We start from the raw sequence: 19,461 nt of genomic DNA on the forward strand, positions 1-19,461 counted from the left end.
GTATTAGATCAAGATGTGTTCAACTTACACAGCAACTGGAACCCAGGGAACAAGTGACACTACATTTTGTTCAATTCATTTGTTTGCCATATTAAAAAAAAAAAGTATTATAAAACACATGATACTGTATGTATTGCATACTGTATGTATAAAGTCATCTTCTAAAGCAGGGGTGTCCAACCCGCGGCTCTCGAGCCGCATGCGGCTCTTTGCCTATAGTTTCATGCGGCTCTTCAGTTCATATCGAATTGTATATGTGTGAGTTTGGGGGAGAGACACTGACTCCTGACTAGTGTTGCACGGTGTACCAATACTTGAAAGGTACCGCAATACCCTGCCGTTAAAAACGTTACGATTCCTCCGTTTCATTAGTATCGGTACTTTAAGAATGACTGAGAAAAGTACTCCGGTGAGAAAGCGCTGTTTAATAAGAACCGTGTGTGTTCAGCGCTCTACTTCCACTCCCTGCACTGCTGCCGTTGTCAGTACCAGATATGTTCGGCCTACCAAATATGTTCGGGTGTATTTCCGTCGCATCCGTCATCCGTCATATCCGTCATATACTCACCTCCCTCTGCTCCCAGCGCTATGCTGCCACACACCGGCCGTCTGCGGAACTGCAGCCGGAGGAACTCGGTACAGCTTGTTATGTGTGAACGATCTAGATCCCTCCGCTTCCCCATAATTACCGCGACCATTTTAACTTTCATGACAGAAATGGAGAGCTTTTATGCTGAGATAAAGCAGTACGTGCTCAATGGTGGTTACCACAATCTCACCATCGCCGCTGAAAAGCATGATAAAAGGAAGGCGTTAATTCGGAGGGCATCCAAACAATACCTGATCAAAGGTAAGTAACAGAATAAGACCATGGTTAAGTCACGAACATACGTTTTTATTATGAGGTATAAACCCCCTGTACATGTGACATCATCACATCCCTTTACTTATAGGGATCAATAAAGTATATATCTATCTATCTATTTATCTAATGGTGTTTTTTGGTGCAAAAGTGATCATACCTCTAATGGTTTATCATATTGCAATTCCAACATTTTTCAGTAAATCGCAAGGACTCCACAGCTTGTTTCTCCTTTTTCTTTTTATACACACTTTACATTACTGTAGTTGTTACGTCTAAACCACATTTGCCACTGGATTTCTTGAACAGCTTTTAGTCATAATGTCATCTCTACACATGTCTAAATGATTGTTTTGTTGTTCCTGTTGTGCCAGCTGGAGATTTGTACTACACATACAAGGACAATGAGAGGATGGTTGTGTGCACCAAGGACCAAATTATCAATGTCCTGAAGGAGTGCCATGATAACCTGGGTTCCGGAGGTCATGCAGGGAGAAGGCGCACCACCGAGAAGGTTTTGGCAACGTACCACTGGTCCACTATGCGGGAGGACGTGAAGAAATGGGTGGGAGTTTTTGACTGACTGACTGATTATTGATCTACAGAAATGTGTTGTATGTGTACATTGAAACAGAGTGAGACATGTGTGGATCTCATTGGCCCACTTCCCTCCACTGCTAAGGGCAAAAGGTACTATCATGATGGGCTGAAGCATGTGTAACCTCCTTTAAAGGTTCTAAACGTGAAGAATCTGGTTTAAAAAGAAAGGAAATCATTTACAGTGATTCTGTATGTATTTACAACATTCTGCATTTTATATTGCAGATACATTCTAACAGCGACTGATCTGTTCACGAAGTGGGTGGTAGCAAAAACGCTCTACCACAAAACAGCTGTTGAGGTCTCAAAAAAGATTGTAAATATTCTTCTCGATTTCGGTCTTGTCGAGAAGATCATTACCGACCAAGGACGGGAATTTGTCAATGAGGTACAATAATCTATCTAATACAGTGTATGTGTTATGTGTAACAATGTAATACGATTTTTCAGGTAATTTGGTAATTGGTGTACACTAAACCATCTGCAGGTCAACCGTGGTGTTTTTGATGCACTGGGTGTAAAACACTGCATCACTTCAGCGTACCATCCCCAGTGCAATGGCCAAGATGAGCGTACAAACCAAAACATAAAAAAAGCACTTGCAAAGTACTGTGGAGAGGACCAGAATGACTGGGATTTACATCTGAGGGGCATTGTGGCGAGCATTAACACCTCAAAGCAGGTACAATGTTGTAACAAATGCAGATGGAAACAATACTCAACAGAGATACTAAAAGGAATTTTTATGCTTTCAGAGGTCAACCAAGTGCACGCCCTATTTTGCCCAGTTTGGGAGGCACCCTCGCGTCCCGGGTGTTATAAATGCTACAGTCAATGACAGGGATGATACCTCTGTTTTGGTGCCTGCTGATGAGGCAGAACAGCAGCTTGAGGCAAAGGCTGCAACCATTGCAGATTTGCACTCGAAGGTGAGAATAAAATGGCAATATTTAAAACATAATAACTCCTAAAAAATGCAAGCGTATGTTAAGGACTGTAAATGATAACTGTTACATATCTTTCTCAGATTTACCAGAACATCCAAATAGCACAACAGAGACAGAAAATCTCTTTTGAAAAACGCAAGGGAAAGAATGTGAAATCTTTCCTGATTAACGTTGGAGATGAGGTCCTAAGAGCGAATAAGAGGAAGGAGGGCCGAAAAGGTGGAAAACTGGAGTGCAACTGGTTTGGCCCTTATGTGGTTTCCTCAATCACCAACAAGGGTGTGGCAACCCTGTTGAGCTCAACAGGAGCTCAGCTGAGACAGAGTGTGAATGTGTCTCAGCTGAAGCCCTTTATCAGGCCTATGTTGAGAGGTATTTTGATTATCAATACAAGGACACATTTTAGGTATACTTCATGTGTGGTACTTCAATAATACTGTTTATTTTGTGTCTATCTAATAACAGCTGAACCGAAGTTGGATTCGGAGGGGTCAGTTGCTGACCACCAGTATGCCCTCTCTGGTGCGAAATACGCAAAGGATCTACATCCGATTCAAGACAAGCTGGTAGATATATGTTTACTTCATGCACAGTGATGGAGGTGCATTGTTTTGATTTTAATTTTTCTATGTTTTCTATTGGCTTGAAGTATGTTTTGCAATCTGTTATTTGCAGCTCAGCTATGTGCTAGACCACAATAGGCCTGGAGCAGAGGTCATTGTGAAGGAGGGTGATGTGTGCCTGACCAGAGAGGACTTTTGGAGCCTGGGTCTTCCTCAGTGCATGGAGTCAAATGTAGGTATACTTGAGCTTTCCTCCCAACTTCATCTTGTCTCAAATAAATGGCACAGGTAACTTACTGTTGTTACTGTTTCAGATTGGAAACACGTGCCTGAAGATGGTACAAGAAGCCACCCAAAGACATGTACGGTTTTCAACAGACATCATTGGCCTGCTTTTTTCTTTTGAATAACACATATTTTCTAAATAGCTGTTTAGTGGTGAAACTCCAATCTCGTGAAGTGTGGTTGTCTCTTGTTGTTGAACATACTTCTATGAAGATTTCATTTTTTTTGAAAAACTATCAATATAGGGCAAAGATATATACATCGTGGATATGTATGTGGTTCCTACCTGGAAGTCCAAAACAGCTGACGTGTTGGCCAGTTTTCCAGTAAGTTCCTGTTGCTTGAGACCTATGTTTCTTGAAATTGATATACAGCAACTTAAAATCCCTTGTTTAAAATACTAGGCTGACCAATTGGCCACCAAGGACATGGTTTTCATCCCTGCCTGGAGTCGGCAGCAAGGAAAGGCAGATCACTATTTGCTTTGCGTGAGTCTGTTCCAAATGATCTCACCAGCATGTACAAAATGAACATAAGTTGTGCTGTGTGGTTTTCTTCTGGTGTTTGATTATGTCTAATTTCAGCTATTTTGTCAATGGTTGACAGGTGATCAAGCCAGCAAAGAGAGAGTTATATTTGCTCGACCCTCTTAAGCCAGATGGCTTTGGGGACAATTCCTACAAGGACATATTTAGGTTTTTGTAACATGATTACCCCCTCACCGTTCTGTGGCTTGTATGGGAGTTCTAAATAGTTTATAGTATTCTAATACTGCAGTAACCATCTTGTAGACCAGGGGTCTGAATCTGATCAAATTCATTTATAATATATCTCCATTTCCACAAAGTCTGGAGTGTCCTTAGTGGAACCAAAAGAAAAAGAGTCTGCAACAGGATGCTATGAATTATAATATTCATTTTGTTATAAGCCTTGTTCAAAGGTTGTTTTCAAGTTCAGCTTTGTTCAGCGGCTGGTAAACGTATTTTTGTTTGTTTTATTTTAGCCCCGTTCAGTGGCTTTCATAACTTTCCTCTTTTAAGGCATGCAATAGTTCAATGTAAGGAAATCCAAAAACATGAATTACATTGAGTATAGCGTTCCTTCACCAAATCAATTCCCATGTCTTATCATTTCTTTTGACAGTGACCTAGCGCACCGCATTGCTCCAGGTCAGTGGACAGTAAAGTTCGGCAGAGACGTCAAGGTACATTTCTCCACCATCTCATACACCTGCTTTCACATGTCTTTATTTTCCATTTGACCATGAACATCACTGTTATATTCCAAATTCTTACAGGGTTAGCCTCACCAAACCACGGGCAATGACTGTGGTGTCTTCATACTGATGGTAAATTCCTCCCTTGACACTTTTTTTTAAGGGGTTTTGTTAGTTTTTGAAACTCATAACTTAACAGATCTTTATCCTTTCACAGTATGCACTCAACTTCAGCACAGATGCTCTACTTTGGTTTACCGAGGTCAGTATTTATCCTCTGAGTTAGTATTTCAGGGGGAAGAGGGGGCTAACATTGAGTAGACAAATGATGAGGTTCCATTCATTTTCAACTTTATTATTGTTACATTTTCTTTTAGCGGGACATAGCACAGATCCGGAAATGGTGGTGCATTATGCTCATGGAACGGTACCAGATTGAAGGGTAAATCATACATTTTAAATGTTACTTTATAGACAACAGTTTCTTTGACACTGATTTACATTTTCATCCTGATATTATGTGATTTTTATAGCCACGGACAGATCCAGATTATTTAACACATGCATACATATTGATAATTGTATACACATGTAATTAAACAATCACATGACCCACACCTTATATTTTCCTTCAAAGGTCCAGTTTCAAAAGTCCGACATGTGCTTCATATTGGAGGTAATATCTTTTCAGTGAAGCAGTAACTGTTTTTTGTTTAAAAAACGACCTGTGATCACGGCAGAATTTCCAACTATTATGTCTCACTGCTTTTTTTAACTTTATTGATAGCTGTTTTTTACCTCAAGGAGAAGAATAACAAAACATAAGAAAAATGTGTGTGATATATTCAACATTAATATTAAAAATGTGTCTTTTTGCTACCTGAAGCCCAAAGAATCTTGGTATTTCGATTGTGCTGGCAACAGTCTAGTCAATGTGTTGTTAAATATGTTTGATCTAGTCTGACCAATACTTCACAGCTGCCAAACTGTCTTCTCTCGGACCTTCTGATGGAAGTGGTTCTCCAGGAAGGTGACAAAGCGTACTCATCACTCACTCTAGTGTGTACCACCTTCAGAGACACAATGTCCACTGTGTCTTTCAGAAGAGGGGCCCACTTTCGCTGGCTTGAGAGTAAGTGATTCAGTGAAGGTGCAGCAGTATACGACAGCTGTGGTGTCTATGCATATTTTTAATGGCTCTATTGAAATGCTTGTTTTACACAGGTGTTGCTACATGGAGTTTGTTCTCTGCTTCATACAAGCAGGATTTCAACGTCATGTACACCATTGACACCTGCCGTGGATGCTTGGAGCCTTACAAAAACTGCAAACCAGGTAGACTTCTTATTCTGGATAATAATGTTTATGTGTCATTACATATTTAGTGTGTTGTGGTCCTAGTGTGATTCAATTACAATATTTTCTTTTTCTATTCATAGGATATGTTGGGAAAGGTAAAAGAGGAGAATTGCAGGGCATCTACTCTGATGACCAACATCCAGGCTATTGCAGTCCCTTCTGCAACCAGATATCATAGGTAAAGATTAACTCACACAAACAAATGTCAGAATAGACTAAATTGTCACTGCAATTAATGAAGATCATCCTTTGATATCTTACCTTCAAGTTTGGTTTTCCCGGACGCTGCCCGTCGTGGACTTCGGGTCGTGGACTTCGGGTCGTGGCTGAACCTGTCTCTGCAGTCCTGCCTTGGGTCATGCTGCTTCCCTGATGGCTTCCTCATATATTCTGAACAATCTGTGCTGTTTTCCTATCCACATGTAAAAGGAACTAGAAGGATTTCTTGATACTAAGGGCTGTAGAGAAAAGTTTGGAGCTTTTTCCATTAACGTTGAAGTTCAAATTCTCAATAAACACTTGAATGCTGTGCTGTCTTTCTATTTACTTGAATGTGTGAATTCATTCAGTTGGGTAGGTAAGCTTGGGATGGATATATTAAATATATACATACAAAAAATTAGAGACTCTTTCCAATGAAAGTAGCTAGCCGCAATAGCTCCAAGATTGCTATATCTAGTTTGTAGGTCGCCAAGTTGGCATCATTGACAGTTCGTCTCTTAAAGCCTCTAAAGCTCTGCAACAAAAAAGGATCATTATGAATGTAAATACTATACATGGTAATGCAGCAGGGCAGAGTGCGATGAGGCAGGCAGGCAGAACCAGATTTATTTCTAAATATTTGTCGATCAATATTAGGCTACACTAATATAAGGCTACTAGTATTATAATATTACTGCAATAATATTCCAGTGGTGGCTGCTTAAGGTTGTTTCTGGCTCGTTTGATCCAAACATTGTCCAAAGCTCAAAATGTATTGTAATAGATGTAAGAATTCTCAAAATGTACAATATGTTTTGATCCAACACAATATTCTGATTCAATCCATATATGTTAGGGGTTTTTTTTTCCACCAAAATAAATAGACTGCCTTCTCTCCAGCTCACCGCACACAAAGGGGGGGGGGGGGCATCTGTATTAACGTGTCAGTCTATAAGCACTCTAATAGCACCATAAATTACATTTAAATAACCACAAAAAGACAATTATTGTTTCCGATATTGATTTAACGAGATGCTGTTATAACATGGAAACGGCTTAATTTAAAAAAATAAGCTTCAAAAATGTTTTATGAAGCACACTGGGTACAGCCCTGTAATACATGTGTTCCGTGTGTATATAGTCTTACGCAAGAAACACATAGCATGAACAGACTGCAACAAAACCAGTCTTACAAAACAGACTTCTGCTAAACTGGTGCAGAAGCAAAGCATCTACCTTAGATGAAGTTCACACAGAACTGTGGAAAAGGGAGAACATCTGTACTTGCTTTCAACGACATGATCAGGCTTATATATTATAAAAGTGTTGGCTAAAGTAACGCAGAATATATATATTTTTTAATTGTAAATAATTAAGTACACACACATAACAAGCTGTACCGAGTTCCTCCGGCTGCAGTTCCGCAGACGGCCGGTGTGTGGCAGCATAGCGCTGGGAGCAGAGGGAGGTGAGTATATGACGGATATGACGGATGACGGATGCGACGGAAATACACCCGAACATATTTGGTAGGCCGAACATATCTGGTACTGACACCGTGCCTGCAGTCCCGCCCCTCTCAAGCACGCTCTAAGTCCCTCCCCTCTCTCGTGCACGCGCTAGCTGCCAGAGCATGTGAGAAAACGAGAAGCATGGCTGCAAGTGGGAGTGCAACTGCCGCTGCGCCTCGGCCTGTCTGTAAGACATGTATTAATTGTATTTAATACGAATTCTTGTCATTTATTTTATTTATTGTTCTCATTGTTTAAAAGTTTGTGTTATGGTTATGGTTCTGGTGTGAAATAAAGCACAATAATTACATTTAAGACTGTTTCCCTTTTTTAAAGAAAAGTATCGAAAAAGAATCGGAATCGCAATTCTTGACTTGGTATCAAAACCAAAATGTTGGTACCGTGACAACACTACTCCTCAGAGTTAAACCTAATATTTAGTAGGTCTGTTAAGTATCGAATGCTAATAATTCTGACGTAATTTGGCCGGTCAAAGTTGTTTGGGCTCGGATAAAATCGCTCCGTTACTTTCGTCCCGTGTTACTTTCGTCCCGGCTCTCCCTACGTGTGTATGTGTGGTGTCAGGTGTCAGTATGAGAGGATGCCAGCGCGTCTAATTTTGATGTGGCCCAAGAGCCAATCACAATAATACCTGCGATGCAGTGAACCAATCACCTTTGAGGGGGGGGAAACCTATCGTTGATTAAACATTATCCAGTGTTTCCCCTACCATTGTCTTGGAGGGGCGCTGCACCCCGCAGACGGAGCCCCGCGCACCCCCTGAAATTCAAGGTGTTTAAAAAATATATATAATTTTTTTTTTTTTTATATATTATATAGCACCAAATTGCAAATAATCTATAACTACTGTCACTTTTCACATTGAACATGTGCTCTTTTATTAAATAAACTAAACGCTTTCATTTCAAGTTGTGAGTTTAGTGTTTTTGACCCTAAGAAACACTGATGCATTAATCAATAACAATAATCCACAGCTCCTCTCTGCTCCAGAGGATTTAAAAAATATATATCCCAATGCCATAAAAATGCATCAGTGACGTGGTTGAAATCTTGTCTCCAGAAAACAAAAAACTGAAACAAGCAGTATCAGTGTGTTTGATGTGGCTCTTTGCAGTAACATAGAAAAAATGTGGCTCTTAACCTCTGACTGGTTGGCCACCCCTGTTCTAAAGGATCAAGGCAAGTTAAATATGCATTAATAAAATGGAAAATAACTTCCGTCAAAGGTATCAAATGTTCATGCCAGGTTAAAATGGCACAATAAACTGTAAACAGTATCCCAAATGTAGGCCTTCAGTGTGTTGTGGGAAATCTTGAGGTTAAATTATGGAGCACAAACTGTTGTGCAACCTCTTGCAAATGTCAGTGCGGTTTTTCCTTTGACTCATAAAACCTGACTGCATGGTAATTTAGGGGAATATTCCTTCCTACACAAGTAACAACTTCTTGGGAATCTTACTAGTTTCTCTTTCACTCGTTTTCATCTGAATGAGAATGGAATCAAAACATGTTGATTTTACAATGATTCAAATCAAGATCAAAGCAGTGACATAAGAAACCGTCTCATAACCGGTTTAAGCACAAAGGAACCAGGTGTGACTCGACAGGAATGTTTCACCTGTAAGCTCGATGACCTGGAGCAAGGGGTGTGGCTATCCTCGTGAGAGAGGGCGGGAGTATTGCCTTGCTGTTCCACCTCTCACTTCCTGAAGTGAACACTGCCCAAATATGTGGCACAAACAGAGAATAACTTGTTGTTTGAGACACCGGACCAGGAAATATTATCCTACTGCCAAGGTAAGACTGATAAGAATGGCATGTTCTTTTTCAATGTTGTCAAATTTGTTAAATTGAAGGAAGACACTTCACACTCAGTTTACATGAGGTGTCAATTGAGGCAGAAGAGTTTAGTCACAGAAAGATTTCTGCATGTTTCAGTTTTGCTGACAAACACAGTGGCATTGGTTGAGATTTATCACAGTGGGTGGGGCTAGAAAACAGGTAATCAGCCTGCAAATGAACTAAATGGCACAAACAATGTCTTTAAGATGTTTTTTCTACTCATCCATAACATTTGAAAGATAGTAGATAAGCAAAATACCTCTTGGCTTCGCTTCAGTCCAGTTAGATTTGCCTCTAGAGCAAAACTACAGGATGTGGAGAAAAACACCAAGTTTTAGAGGACCATCTGAAGGGTCTTCTTGTGTTGTGATGCCTGTTGTGTGTGTGTCCATGTGATTTGCTGGTGATTATATTGTGGGCCAAATAATGCCTGACTGGTGTGCTTTCATGTGATGGTCTACAGAATATTTGCTGGTGTGAAGCATGTTCCTGTGGCAATATCTGCTCACGCTGCTCCTACTGATAACTGTTCAAATATGCAAAGGTAAGCCAATAAGCAAACACTGCAATTTATGAAATGCACAAACACGTTTGTCAGTAAATTTAAGTTCAGTAAACATTTCAGGAACTGAAGGAAAACTAACACATACATTGTGGTTTACACACATAGGGGGACTGTCAGCTGGTGTATGCAGCCATGCATCATGGTGTTCTGTGTATGTAGAAAAACCACAACTATTGTGTAACACTAACATTTACTGAGAACATATGATGACGCTTACCAAACATAAAGCTACTTTTCCATCTGAGTTTAATTCAATATACTGTCAGTGATCCAGCATCAAGCAAGATATCAACTCAATCTAATTGTCACTACCAGTTCACATAATGTATCTGCTTGGCAGTCTGTTTGTAGACATGTTTTTTTAAGCCTTAATTATTGTTTAGCTCAATAGTTATCATTATATAGTATAGTATTACATAGTTTGATTGGTACATTTGTAATGTCTATGGTCTTTTTCACTTTCCACATATTTTTTTTGTTGGAATGTAATATAGTTGAAGCACTTTGCTTATATTCTTGTTAATTGTTTATTCTTGTTATCCCTGGCAAAGTGTATTAGCAGTATAGTTTCACTCATACTTCCCACGAAGCTGTGTTAGAAAACAATCTAAAGATGCATTAAATACTCCCACACTGACTCATGTAGCGGGCTGTGTCACTGATGCCAGGGACTTTCGGTGGTCAGTTACTAAATATAAAAAGGTTTCTTGGAAACTAGCATGCCTCATTTATTCCTTTTTGTCATCCTCGCCTACCTAAATAAAAATGTCTGTGCTCTGTCTTTTTTATTCTTCACTATCACTCCCAGCTCAGAGATGTGAAGAATTTACAGATCTGAATCTCTGTCACGCATTAATCGGAACCAACCTCAAAGTCCGGTTGTTGCTGTACACCAGGGAAAATGTCACCTGTGCTACACTTGTGTCCCACGCCAACTTCTCCTCACATCCCCAGTTCAACCTATCCAGAACAACCGCCTTCATCATTCACGGGTACCGGCCCACGGGGTCTCCACCGGCGTGGATACAGAAGTTCTCAGACATGCTTCTGGCCAGGGAAGACATGAACGTCATAGTGGTGGACTGGAACTACGGAGCTGCTAATGTCAATTATTTCAAGGCAGTGGAGAACACATACAAGGCAGCCGACAACCTCACTGCTTTTATTAAAATTATGCAGGTATGAGATGCATCTGACATTACCTGTGACCATCTCTGCTGTGTTGTGAGTAACAAGACTAACGGTGGATCTTTTTCAGGAAAATGGCGCCTCTCTGAACTCCATCTACTTGATCGGAGTCAGTCTTGGTGCTCATATCGCAGGCTTCGTAGGTGCTAACCTGAATGGGTCTATTGGAAGAATTACAGGTAAGAGTTCAAATACTTTTTTTTTGTTTCAGATTTCAATCACCCCTCAGATATTCGCGAGATGGCATGTGATGTGATCTGGGTGTTGACATTGCCATAACTCACTGTGAAACAGCACAATACTGATGATAATCATTCAAAACCGTTATGCTAAAATCTCTGTTTCTTTTATTCACAATGACAAAACAGCTACACTATTTGTTTTCTTCCATTTACATGACAACTGTAGACAATTATATGTTACATATTTTTAAGATGTATGTTAAAATGTACATCAGAAATCTCGCACATTGCCTCCAACAGTTTGTTAAACTATGTAACATTTGAGCACCTTTCCTCTGCGGGACCACAGATGTCCAGCTCAGCACTGCTGCAAAGGAGTAGGGTATACACAATTAAGAAAAAGAAAAGAAAAACTGGCCTGACTGGATATCTGGAGTTCAGGCATATAAAACAGAAACAGGACGTGGTGGTATCAACATACTTCTGTGTTACAATGAAAGATGTCTGGAAAAGAGAAACACTGGTCAGCATTTATTAGAAAATAATCAACACAGCAGAGGCAGTAGTGATGATTTAGAAAAAGGGAAAAGCTCTTTAAATTAAGAGATCTAAATCATGACTAAGCTATTTCTAGCCCCAGTCAGCTAATCTTGGTTTGAGAATAAACTTGAAGCTCTACTGTCTGCAGGTCTGGATGCAGCCGGGCCTCAGTTCACCGGCAATCCTCCAGAGAAACGACTGGACCCCACGGACGCACAGTTTGTAGATGTCCTGCACACAGATATAGATGGTCAGTTAAACTGAAATACTATATATTATATTCACTCTATTGTTTGTCATACAAGTTGGTATTTTTCTCTTCACATCGTCTACAGGCCTGGGCTTCAGGGAACCTCTGGGTCACATTGACTTCTACGCTAACGGGGGAACAGATCAACCCGGCTGCCCAAAGACCATGTTCTCTGGTAAGGGCTTTCAAATTATGGAGGTATAAGAAAAAAAAACTATAAATGTATTATCTTTGAGTGAAGTAATGTTGATTTTAAAGGTCACCTATTATGCAAAATCCACTTTTTCGTGTCTTTTATACATAAACATGTGTCCTCCCCTCTGTGTAAAGAGATTCTGAAAGTTTCAGGAAAAAAGATTCGCTCACTTTTTGTCCTGATCCATTTCTATAAAAACCTGAGCTGATCAGATTTTGGCCACTTTATGATGTCATAACGATTTTTTGGCTTGTGTAACCATTAGCCAATAACCAACCAAGGTAGCACCCCCCCCCACCCCTTATCACCCGAATCTTCTCCTAGAGCACCATTGAGGTTCTTTGTAACCAAATAGCTCTCAGAGGGGCGTGGGGAGTGGCTCCTTATTTTCATCTAAAGTAACAGACAGAGAATCAGCACTTTTGAAACAGGGTAGAAACAGAGGGGATTATGGGATGCTGCAATTCATGATTTGTTTGGTATTTCAAGCCAAACACTTGAGAGAAATGTTTTGTATGTAAGATATTGATGAAAAACAGTATAATAGGGGACTTTTAACACCCCTCATGAGGATTTCTATCATGGTTACAATTCTGACTTACTGTGCAGGATCGTCCTATTTTAAATGCGACCACCAGAGATCAGTGATGCTCTTCCTTGATTCTTTGGATCGGACGTGTACCAGCCGGGGCTTCCCCTGCTCCTCCTACAAAGACTTTCTGAATGGAAACTGCTTGAACTGTGAGGGCTTTGGTGCTGAAGGATGTCCTGTCTTCGGTTGGTGCTTTAATTATCTCTAACTAATAAAGTACACATATTTATGCTAGAATGGGTACTGGGAATGGAAGTCAGTGAGATTTAAAATTAGTCATTCCTGAAGCAACATATATTCAGAACTAGTGTTTTTGAGTAAAAGTAATTGGATGTTCTTTTTAAAAAAAAAAGGATGTGAGCTGACGCAGCTGTTTCACTCAAATGCAGGTTATGATGTCACAAAGTGGAGAGACGTCCTGCTGAAGCTGGGCCAAACTAAAACTTACTTCAACACAAATAAAGTATCTCCGTACTGCAGTAAGTAACAAAACACTCATAATCACAATCGTAATAGACAGAAACATATATATATGTAATATTATACTCACTTACTTACTTTAATAATATCATTGTGTGATTCTTATTTGCTAACTAAGCTTGGGAACATTCCTTATTAAGAACATTTGTTGCAGTGTTGTTAGTTACACTCCATGTGCACCAACAGTATGACCTTCAACTCAGGTGAACTGAGAACATCCTGATATGGCCTCCCTAACAATCCTTTCATTATCACCAAGCTTTACCCCTACCTTTCTCCTCTCTCTGTGATTAAATATGCAACCCAAACTCTATTCTTCGTCTTTCACTCTGCAGACTGTAGAAATAAAATACGACAGACAGCTGAACGGTTTGATTCTCTATTCACATTTGATAAATACGTTCCCACCACAATATAGCAGGACCCCGATGTGGTAATTTAATACAGCAATTTCCATATTGACATGTATTAGACATTTTTAGGGATTTACATTCAAGTGCATAGGCTACCATTATTTTTGTTAAATGATATAGGAACGTCCAGTCTTTGAACTGTTTGTCTGCAAACTTGATAATTTGTGAATTTATCCTATATGAACTACAAGATAAATGTTATCGTCATCCATATTTTCTTCACGCTGGAAATGCAGCAGCATATTTCCATCAGTTCAGAGAATATCTTTCATAACGTTTAACCTGTATGTGAGTTTTTCCATTATTAGAATATCCCGGTAATGTTCAGCCATCGTCTGTAGTCTGGTGCATCAAGCTTAAACCAGTTCTTATTGACAGTTATCAAGGCGCTTTTTTTATTATCCACTGTGGATAATTAGTTTGAGGTTCAACAGAATCGAAAATTACAGAAAATTGACTGTACATTTTTCAAAATTGAAAATAATTTTCAATTTAATCTGACTGTTTGGCATTATTTATTATATTTTGCTCTACGAGTAGACGTTATAAGAGGATGTATCATTTAATGTCAAAATGGTGAACGGATTGATTTGTAATAAGAAATGTAATCTCCTAGCAACAAGCTACAGGGTGGATGTGATGATATGGAACCAGGACGTCCGCTGGGGATACATCACTGTTAAACTCCATGGTAACGGTAAAGAAACTGTGGCAACCATTAACCAGTAAGTCCTCACTTCATGTATTATAACTTCTGTAACAAAGATTCCCCAAACATCTCTCTTCCACTCTGTTAATGGTTTGGTAACCTCTTCATTTTTTCATATATTAGCAGAGCATCCCAGTTCCAGAAGTTCACAGAGACCAAGTTGTTTGCCCAGTTTGACAAAGACCTTCAGTCAGTGAAGAAAATGTCTCTCAAATTCTCCACTGGGAACGTGTTGAAGCCCAAATATAAGCTCCGGGTTCTCCGAATCCGTCTCACACACCTGGAACGCAAGGAGAGGTATGCAACATATTCATACTAAATGTTATCAATGTCTAAGGATTTGTATCTATTTGACATTGAATTTGAAGACGTTCAGTAACATTAACGTGCTCCTTCACAGTTTCTGTCGATATGATGTTATTCTCGAGGAAAACAAAGAGGTCACCTTCAGGCCAATTCCATGTGAAGACTCCAACTTCTGAGACCACCTTGTAAATAAATATCAAACTAAGCTCGTCCTGGAAGCGATTCAGCCGACTCATCAGTCTCTCCAGGATTGTAAGGAAAACAAAAGGGCCGCCATAGATAGTACTCACCTGGCTGTGATGTGATCATTTGTGATCTTAAACACATTTTTGATATTATGTGTTCTTAAGAGATAATGTATGTTTTTTTTTTTTACATTTTGCCCCAATAAGGAATTATTTGCATCCCACTGTGAGAATGAGATTTTTTTAAATGTATTTGAAATTGAAGGAATCTCATGATGACAGCTTTATATATATACTGTCTTTGGATGACCAGCTATGTCAATATTGGGCTTTGTGAAACAAAATCTAGGTTGGTTTTAAAGATAGTTTTTATTTGTTCTTGGTTTCAAGTGTGTTGTTTGTTCACATAAGTTATGACATTTATTTTTAGAAAGACAGTGAGACAGACCAATTTTAGTACTTTATAAGATCACACATTTCTAAGTAACTAAGTATTAACAATAATTGTCATAAAACAAAACCATGGTTTCGTGATTTTCTTACCATAAAAAGTACTGGGCTACTTTTCCAGATTATGTATTTTTTTTTTAATCAAACGAATGACTTCACTAGTAAGTATATATTTATTTGTGTTTTTTTAATCATTTTTAATAAATTGTCAAGTTAACATGTTTATTGAATTTACAAATACACAACACTATTCAATGACTTCAGTCAAAAGTTATTTATTAATTACATGCACCTTATATACAATAGAAGCTTTGTGTTTGTGTCTCCTTTACATTTTATAAGATATATTTAATGTACTACTGGCACTCATTTTATGTTCCCCTCTCTGTTTTCCACACGGTTGTAACAAACAATATTGCAACCAATTGAACACTGATTATCAACACTTTCAGGCCAACAGTCATAGGAGACACATTTCTTTACCTCCTCAACACACTAGTCATTAAAAGAAGTAAATAAATCAAACTGAATGTATCCCAGGGCCGTGCACTGCTCATTTCCAGAGATATAATAACAGACACTCCTCTCACCTCAAGTCTGCTCTCACTGTGAACTTTAGGCAATTACTCAATAAAAAGTCCTTCAGGCCAGTTCAACAAAAAAGTTGAATAAAATGACCACCGAAGAGAAGTAATACAAAAAGAATAATAATATTTTTCAACGAAAAAGAGCAAGGAGTTTTTCAAACATAGAAAAATATCATTTATCAGATATGTGTACAACGGGACCTTTATAACTCGTCTTTGATGAAGGTGAAGTTCTCCGCTCATTTAGACATGTGCTTCTTCATACGTTGCATCTCCATCTGAAACAAAACAAAATCAATCCATGAGTGCAGTTGCAAGATAATATAATATTGTCACCTTAACGTTTTTCTGCACATTGATGCAGCTTCATCTTTTTAATCTTTGTAACCTGTATAGTCAAGCGAATCCTCTTCTCTTCATCGAGCTCGCTCATTAGCAGTTTAATTTCTTTGCTGGAACACAAGATATTGTCCGATTAGTGCAGCAAAAACAAACACAGACAGTAGGCCTAATGCAGGGATGCAAGTGGTGGTCTCAACCCACCCGGAAGAAACTGGGCAGGTAAATAAAAGATCTCATGTTTTAAAAAGCTTTACTTGTGCTGTCTCTTCATCAGTTGAAACTGGTCCCTCAGCTCTCTCAGCTCGCTCTGCACTTGCTCCAGGCTCGCTGGACTTCTGCTCTGCTGGGGGTCGGAGCTACGGCCCGTCGGATAGAGTACAGCAGAGAGAGCCTTTGGTAACAGGGAGGTGAAGGACTGGGTAGACACACTTTTGGGTGTTGCTGCCTGTAGAAAATAACCCATCATCACTGGCTTACAACACGAAAAAAAATCTGAAATATACATTTGAAGTGCCTAGCCTTTTCTTTTACACTTACAGGAAGGGAAGGCCCATTTTGGCTCATTTCCTGAGAGTTTTCTTGAAGTGATGAAGAATCAATTTCTTGGCTCTGCTTTTGTTTTTCTTCCTCCTCCATCATGAGTGCTACCTGTAAATGTAGTTTAGTTTGAGATATCTGATCATTAAAGGACATTTTAAGAGTAGTTCACACAATGGCAGTATGCAAAAGAAGTAAAATCCAAGTAAATTTCTAAGAAATTATTACATTTTAATTTAGTTTTGAGTAAATAGTTAAAGGGGTTCAGGTTCACATGTATATTTTGTGCCTCTACTGTGAGATATTTCCATGCTTTAATGTTCAAAAAGCTCTTTATTTTTCTCATACTGCCTGTGCTGCAGCACCTCTTTTCACCCTCTCTCTGAAACCAGAGCCCAGTCTGCTCTGATTGGTTAGCTGGCCGGCTCTGTTGTGATTGGTCAACCGCTCAGATATGTCCAGCCCCTTAGCCTACTTAGTGTTAGAGCGCTAGCCAATAGCAGCGCGACTGTTACATATTGATGTTACAGAAGTAAACAAAGTGTATGAGAGAGAAACTCCCTCTGGAGGGAACTTTGGGATTTTAGCCTTTGTAGACCATTTACATGCACAACAGCCTATATCATACACTACAAGAAAAAAGAAAAGCATAATAGGGCCTCTTTAAGGTATCTTTCACTGCGGTGCATGACTGAGTGTGTGAGGCAGCTCAGAAAAGTTAAATGTATCCCAAGGACAGATGGGACACAGACACAGCAGACCAAACACTTTCTTACAGTGAGCCAAGTTATGATAACTGTATAATACAACTATTCTGGATGAATATAATTTAATGGTATACTTTCCAGTCTGAAGCTCTGACTGTAAACTAAGCTCATATCTGCAGCTACCTGCTCATTCAGCCTCTCTGCCATCGACACCACTGAGTCAAACTCTTCCGTGACTTTGAGAGAAACAGAAAATAAATGTTACAAAGAGTGGTATATGGAGAATGTATTTTCAATCTGTGTCATTCAAAGCCTGCATTAACATGGAGCAGTCAAGCATGGTAGTGTTTCAAAGTATGTCGCAACAGATGGTTGTAACAATAAGAGTTGCAAGTCTTACCAGGAATGAGGGCAGAGCTATAGTTGCCCATCGTGAGAGAGAGGAATACAAGTGCAAGAGTCTTTAAGTCTACATCTACAAATGACAGATTGGAGCAAATCAGTAGGGAAAACATTCACAGAAACTCAATGCATTCTCATATCATGCTAAGAAATTGAAATTCATTAGGACAAAAAAGTAATTCCATTTGTTAAAATATAATCAATTCATAAAATAAACTTCAGTTGAATCATTAATCTTAGTTCTAAATAAGGGACACTAAACATGGGTTCACTGGTGGCAGCTGCCCCTCTCCCTCTCATGCCACAGCAGGGAACAAATGTGCAACACATGCTGGAACCAACGCACAGCGAGGAGCAGTGACAGGTTATACTGTACATTTATTAGTTAACAAAGTAAACCAATTACCAGATTATTGTCACAGCCAAGGATCTGGGGCACACACTCACCTTGTTTGGCCGGCGACAGTGGTGAGATACAGCAGCATCTGTGGTAACACGACACCGTCCATTGTAACCCAGTGCTGTGAACAGTCTGTTGTGATGAGGAGGGCTACTGTCAGACGGCTAAGTTTAGCTGCACTCTGCTCACAAATATCACCGGGGCAGAGCGAAGGGCGAGGGGTGTGTTTAAAGGGACCAACTGGTGCGCAGTTATACAATATGTCATATTTACACTGGGCAGGAGAACTGCTTTTATTCATTGTGAGCCTCAGGAAGTGTTTTCATTTCCAAACAATGCTCAAACAGACACTGCTGATTTACACAACTACTTTTTGCTTATCACGAGGAGCCTCAAGCAGTGAACTAAGCTATCTGAGTCTCTGGAGTTTTAGAAAGCAAGGGGAGCTAATGATATAAACAATTGAATTGCATCATGGGAGATTTTAGACCCATTATTTTGGAGCTTGGCCGATAAAGGGGATTCAAGTCGACTTATTTCAGTCCCCTAACCATCCTGGAAATATTTTACTTAATTATAATTTATATCAATAACCATTCAAACCGTGTAGACACTCTAAATAATGAGACTTATATACTCTCCTATCGACGATTTCACTGCTAAAACAGAGGTTAAGAAACCGATCTTATAGATAAGATTACAATTCTTAAAAATATCATTATTGTTGACAGGAAGTCTGTTAGTCCGAATCTACAATTTACTACTGCCTCGTGGTTGTATTCCCGATAAGTAAATCAATGTCATCACTTTTGATTTTAATCCTTATAGATATTTGTTTTGAAGTTGCCATAATTAGCAAGTTAATACTCGAGTTAATTACTAAATGAACATGATATGCAAGGTCACAGTGACCTTGAACCACCAAAATGTAATCAGTTGATCCTTGACATTTGTGCAACAAAATTTGAAATCCCCCAGATGATGATAGGTGACAACGAGAATAGGATGCACCGACAACCTGAC

The 19,461-nt window shown here is 39.3% G+C and overlaps 2 protein-coding genes and 2 long non-coding RNA genes across 6 annotated transcripts; 3 read left to right on the forward strand and 1 right to left on the reverse strand.

Moving 5' to 3' along the window:
* Positions 1-1,366: 1,366 nt before the first annotated feature.
* LOC117535088 lies at positions 1,367-2,013 on the forward strand. Its single transcript, XR_004567367.1, has 3 exons — positions 1,367-1,427; positions 1,688-1,850; positions 1,950-2,013. It is a non-coding gene; the product is annotated as an uncharacterized LOC117535088 (long non-coding RNA).
* A 3,771-nt stretch (positions 2,014-5,784) lies between these two features.
* Positions 5,785-6,361, forward strand: LOC117535095. The gene is made up of 3 exons (XR_004567368.1): positions 5,785-5,808; positions 5,913-6,010; positions 6,101-6,361. It is a non-coding gene; the product is annotated as an uncharacterized LOC117535095 (long non-coding RNA).
* Positions 6,362-9,215: 2,854 nt separating this feature from the next.
* Positions 9,216-15,680, forward strand: LOC117535854 (lipase member H-like). Of its 3 annotated transcripts, XM_034200489.1 has the most exons (12): positions 9,299-9,362; positions 9,871-9,951; positions 10,078-10,123; positions 10,927-11,151; positions 11,231-11,339; positions 12,031-12,132; positions 12,218-12,307; positions 12,938-13,105; positions 13,310-13,399; positions 14,430-14,538; positions 14,646-14,819; positions 14,923-15,680. In XM_034200489.1, exons 2-12 carry the CDS (start codon positions 9,944-9,946, stop codon positions 15,002-15,004), a joined length of 1,203 nt encoding a protein of 400 aa, XP_034056380.1. In that variant the 5' UTR covers positions 9,299-9,362; positions 9,871-9,943; the 3' UTR covers positions 15,005-15,680. The 3 variants fall into 3 exon arrangements, with proteins under 3 accessions (XP_034056368.1, XP_034056374.1, XP_034056380.1); XM_034200477.1 differs by lacking the exon at positions 10,078-10,123 and having other exon boundaries at positions 9,216-9,362; positions 10,781-11,151; XM_034200483.1 differs by lacking the exon at positions 10,078-10,123 and having other exon boundaries at positions 9,216-9,362; positions 10,781-11,151; positions 14,649-14,819.
* Positions 15,662-19,416, reverse strand: si:dkey-71d15.2 (SH3 domain-containing kinase-binding protein 1). Its single transcript, XM_034200497.1, has 6 exons — positions 18,037-19,416; positions 17,820-17,872; positions 16,930-17,040; positions 16,647-16,837; positions 16,439-16,502; positions 15,662-16,328 (listed from the first exon to the last, which is right to left on the reverse strand). The coding sequence occupies exons 1-6, from the start codon at positions 18,149-18,151 to the stop codon at positions 16,290-16,292; spliced, it is 573 nt and encodes a 190-aa protein (XP_034056388.1). The 5' UTR covers positions 18,152-19,416; the 3' UTR covers positions 15,662-16,289.
* Positions 19,417-19,461: the final 45 nt, after the last annotated feature.

This window comes from Gymnodraco acuticeps, unplaced genomic scaffold (assembly GCF_902827175.1).
Source record: "Gymnodraco acuticeps unplaced genomic scaffold, fGymAcu1.1, whole genome shotgun sequence".
Taxonomy (NCBI): Eukaryota; Metazoa; Chordata; class Actinopteri; order Perciformes; family Bathydraconidae; genus Gymnodraco; species Gymnodraco acuticeps.

What these genes read in the sequence shown, in the direction of transcription:
- LOC117535854 (XM_034200477.1), top strand. Translation starts at nt 9,891, where the DNA reads ATGTTCCTGTGGCAATATCTGCTCACGCTGCTCCTACTGATAACTGTT. An exon ending in AACTGTTCAAATATGCAAAG is followed by an intron (nt 9,952 to 10,780) that starts GTAAGCCAATAA and finishes TATCACTCCCAG; the next exon opens with CTCAGAGATGTGAAGAATTT. An exon ending in CCTGCACACAGATATAGATG is followed by an intron (nt 12,133 to 12,217) that starts GTCAGTTAAACT and finishes CATCGTCTACAG; the next exon opens with GCCTGGGCTTCAGGGAACCT.
- si:dkey-71d15.2 (XM_034200497.1), bottom strand. Translation starts at nt 18,151, where the DNA reads ATGTTTTCCCTACTGATTTGCTCCAATCTGTCATTTGTAGATGTAGAC. An exon ending in TAGCTCTGCCCTCATTCCTG is followed by an intron (nt 17,873 to 18,036) that starts GTAAGACTTGCA and finishes TTTCTCTCAAAG; the next exon opens with TCACGGAAGAGTTTGACTCA. An exon ending in AAAATGGGCCTTCCCTTCCT is followed by an intron (nt 16,838 to 16,929) that starts GTAAGTGTAAAA and finishes TATTTTCTACAG; the next exon opens with GCAGCAACACCCAAAAGTGT.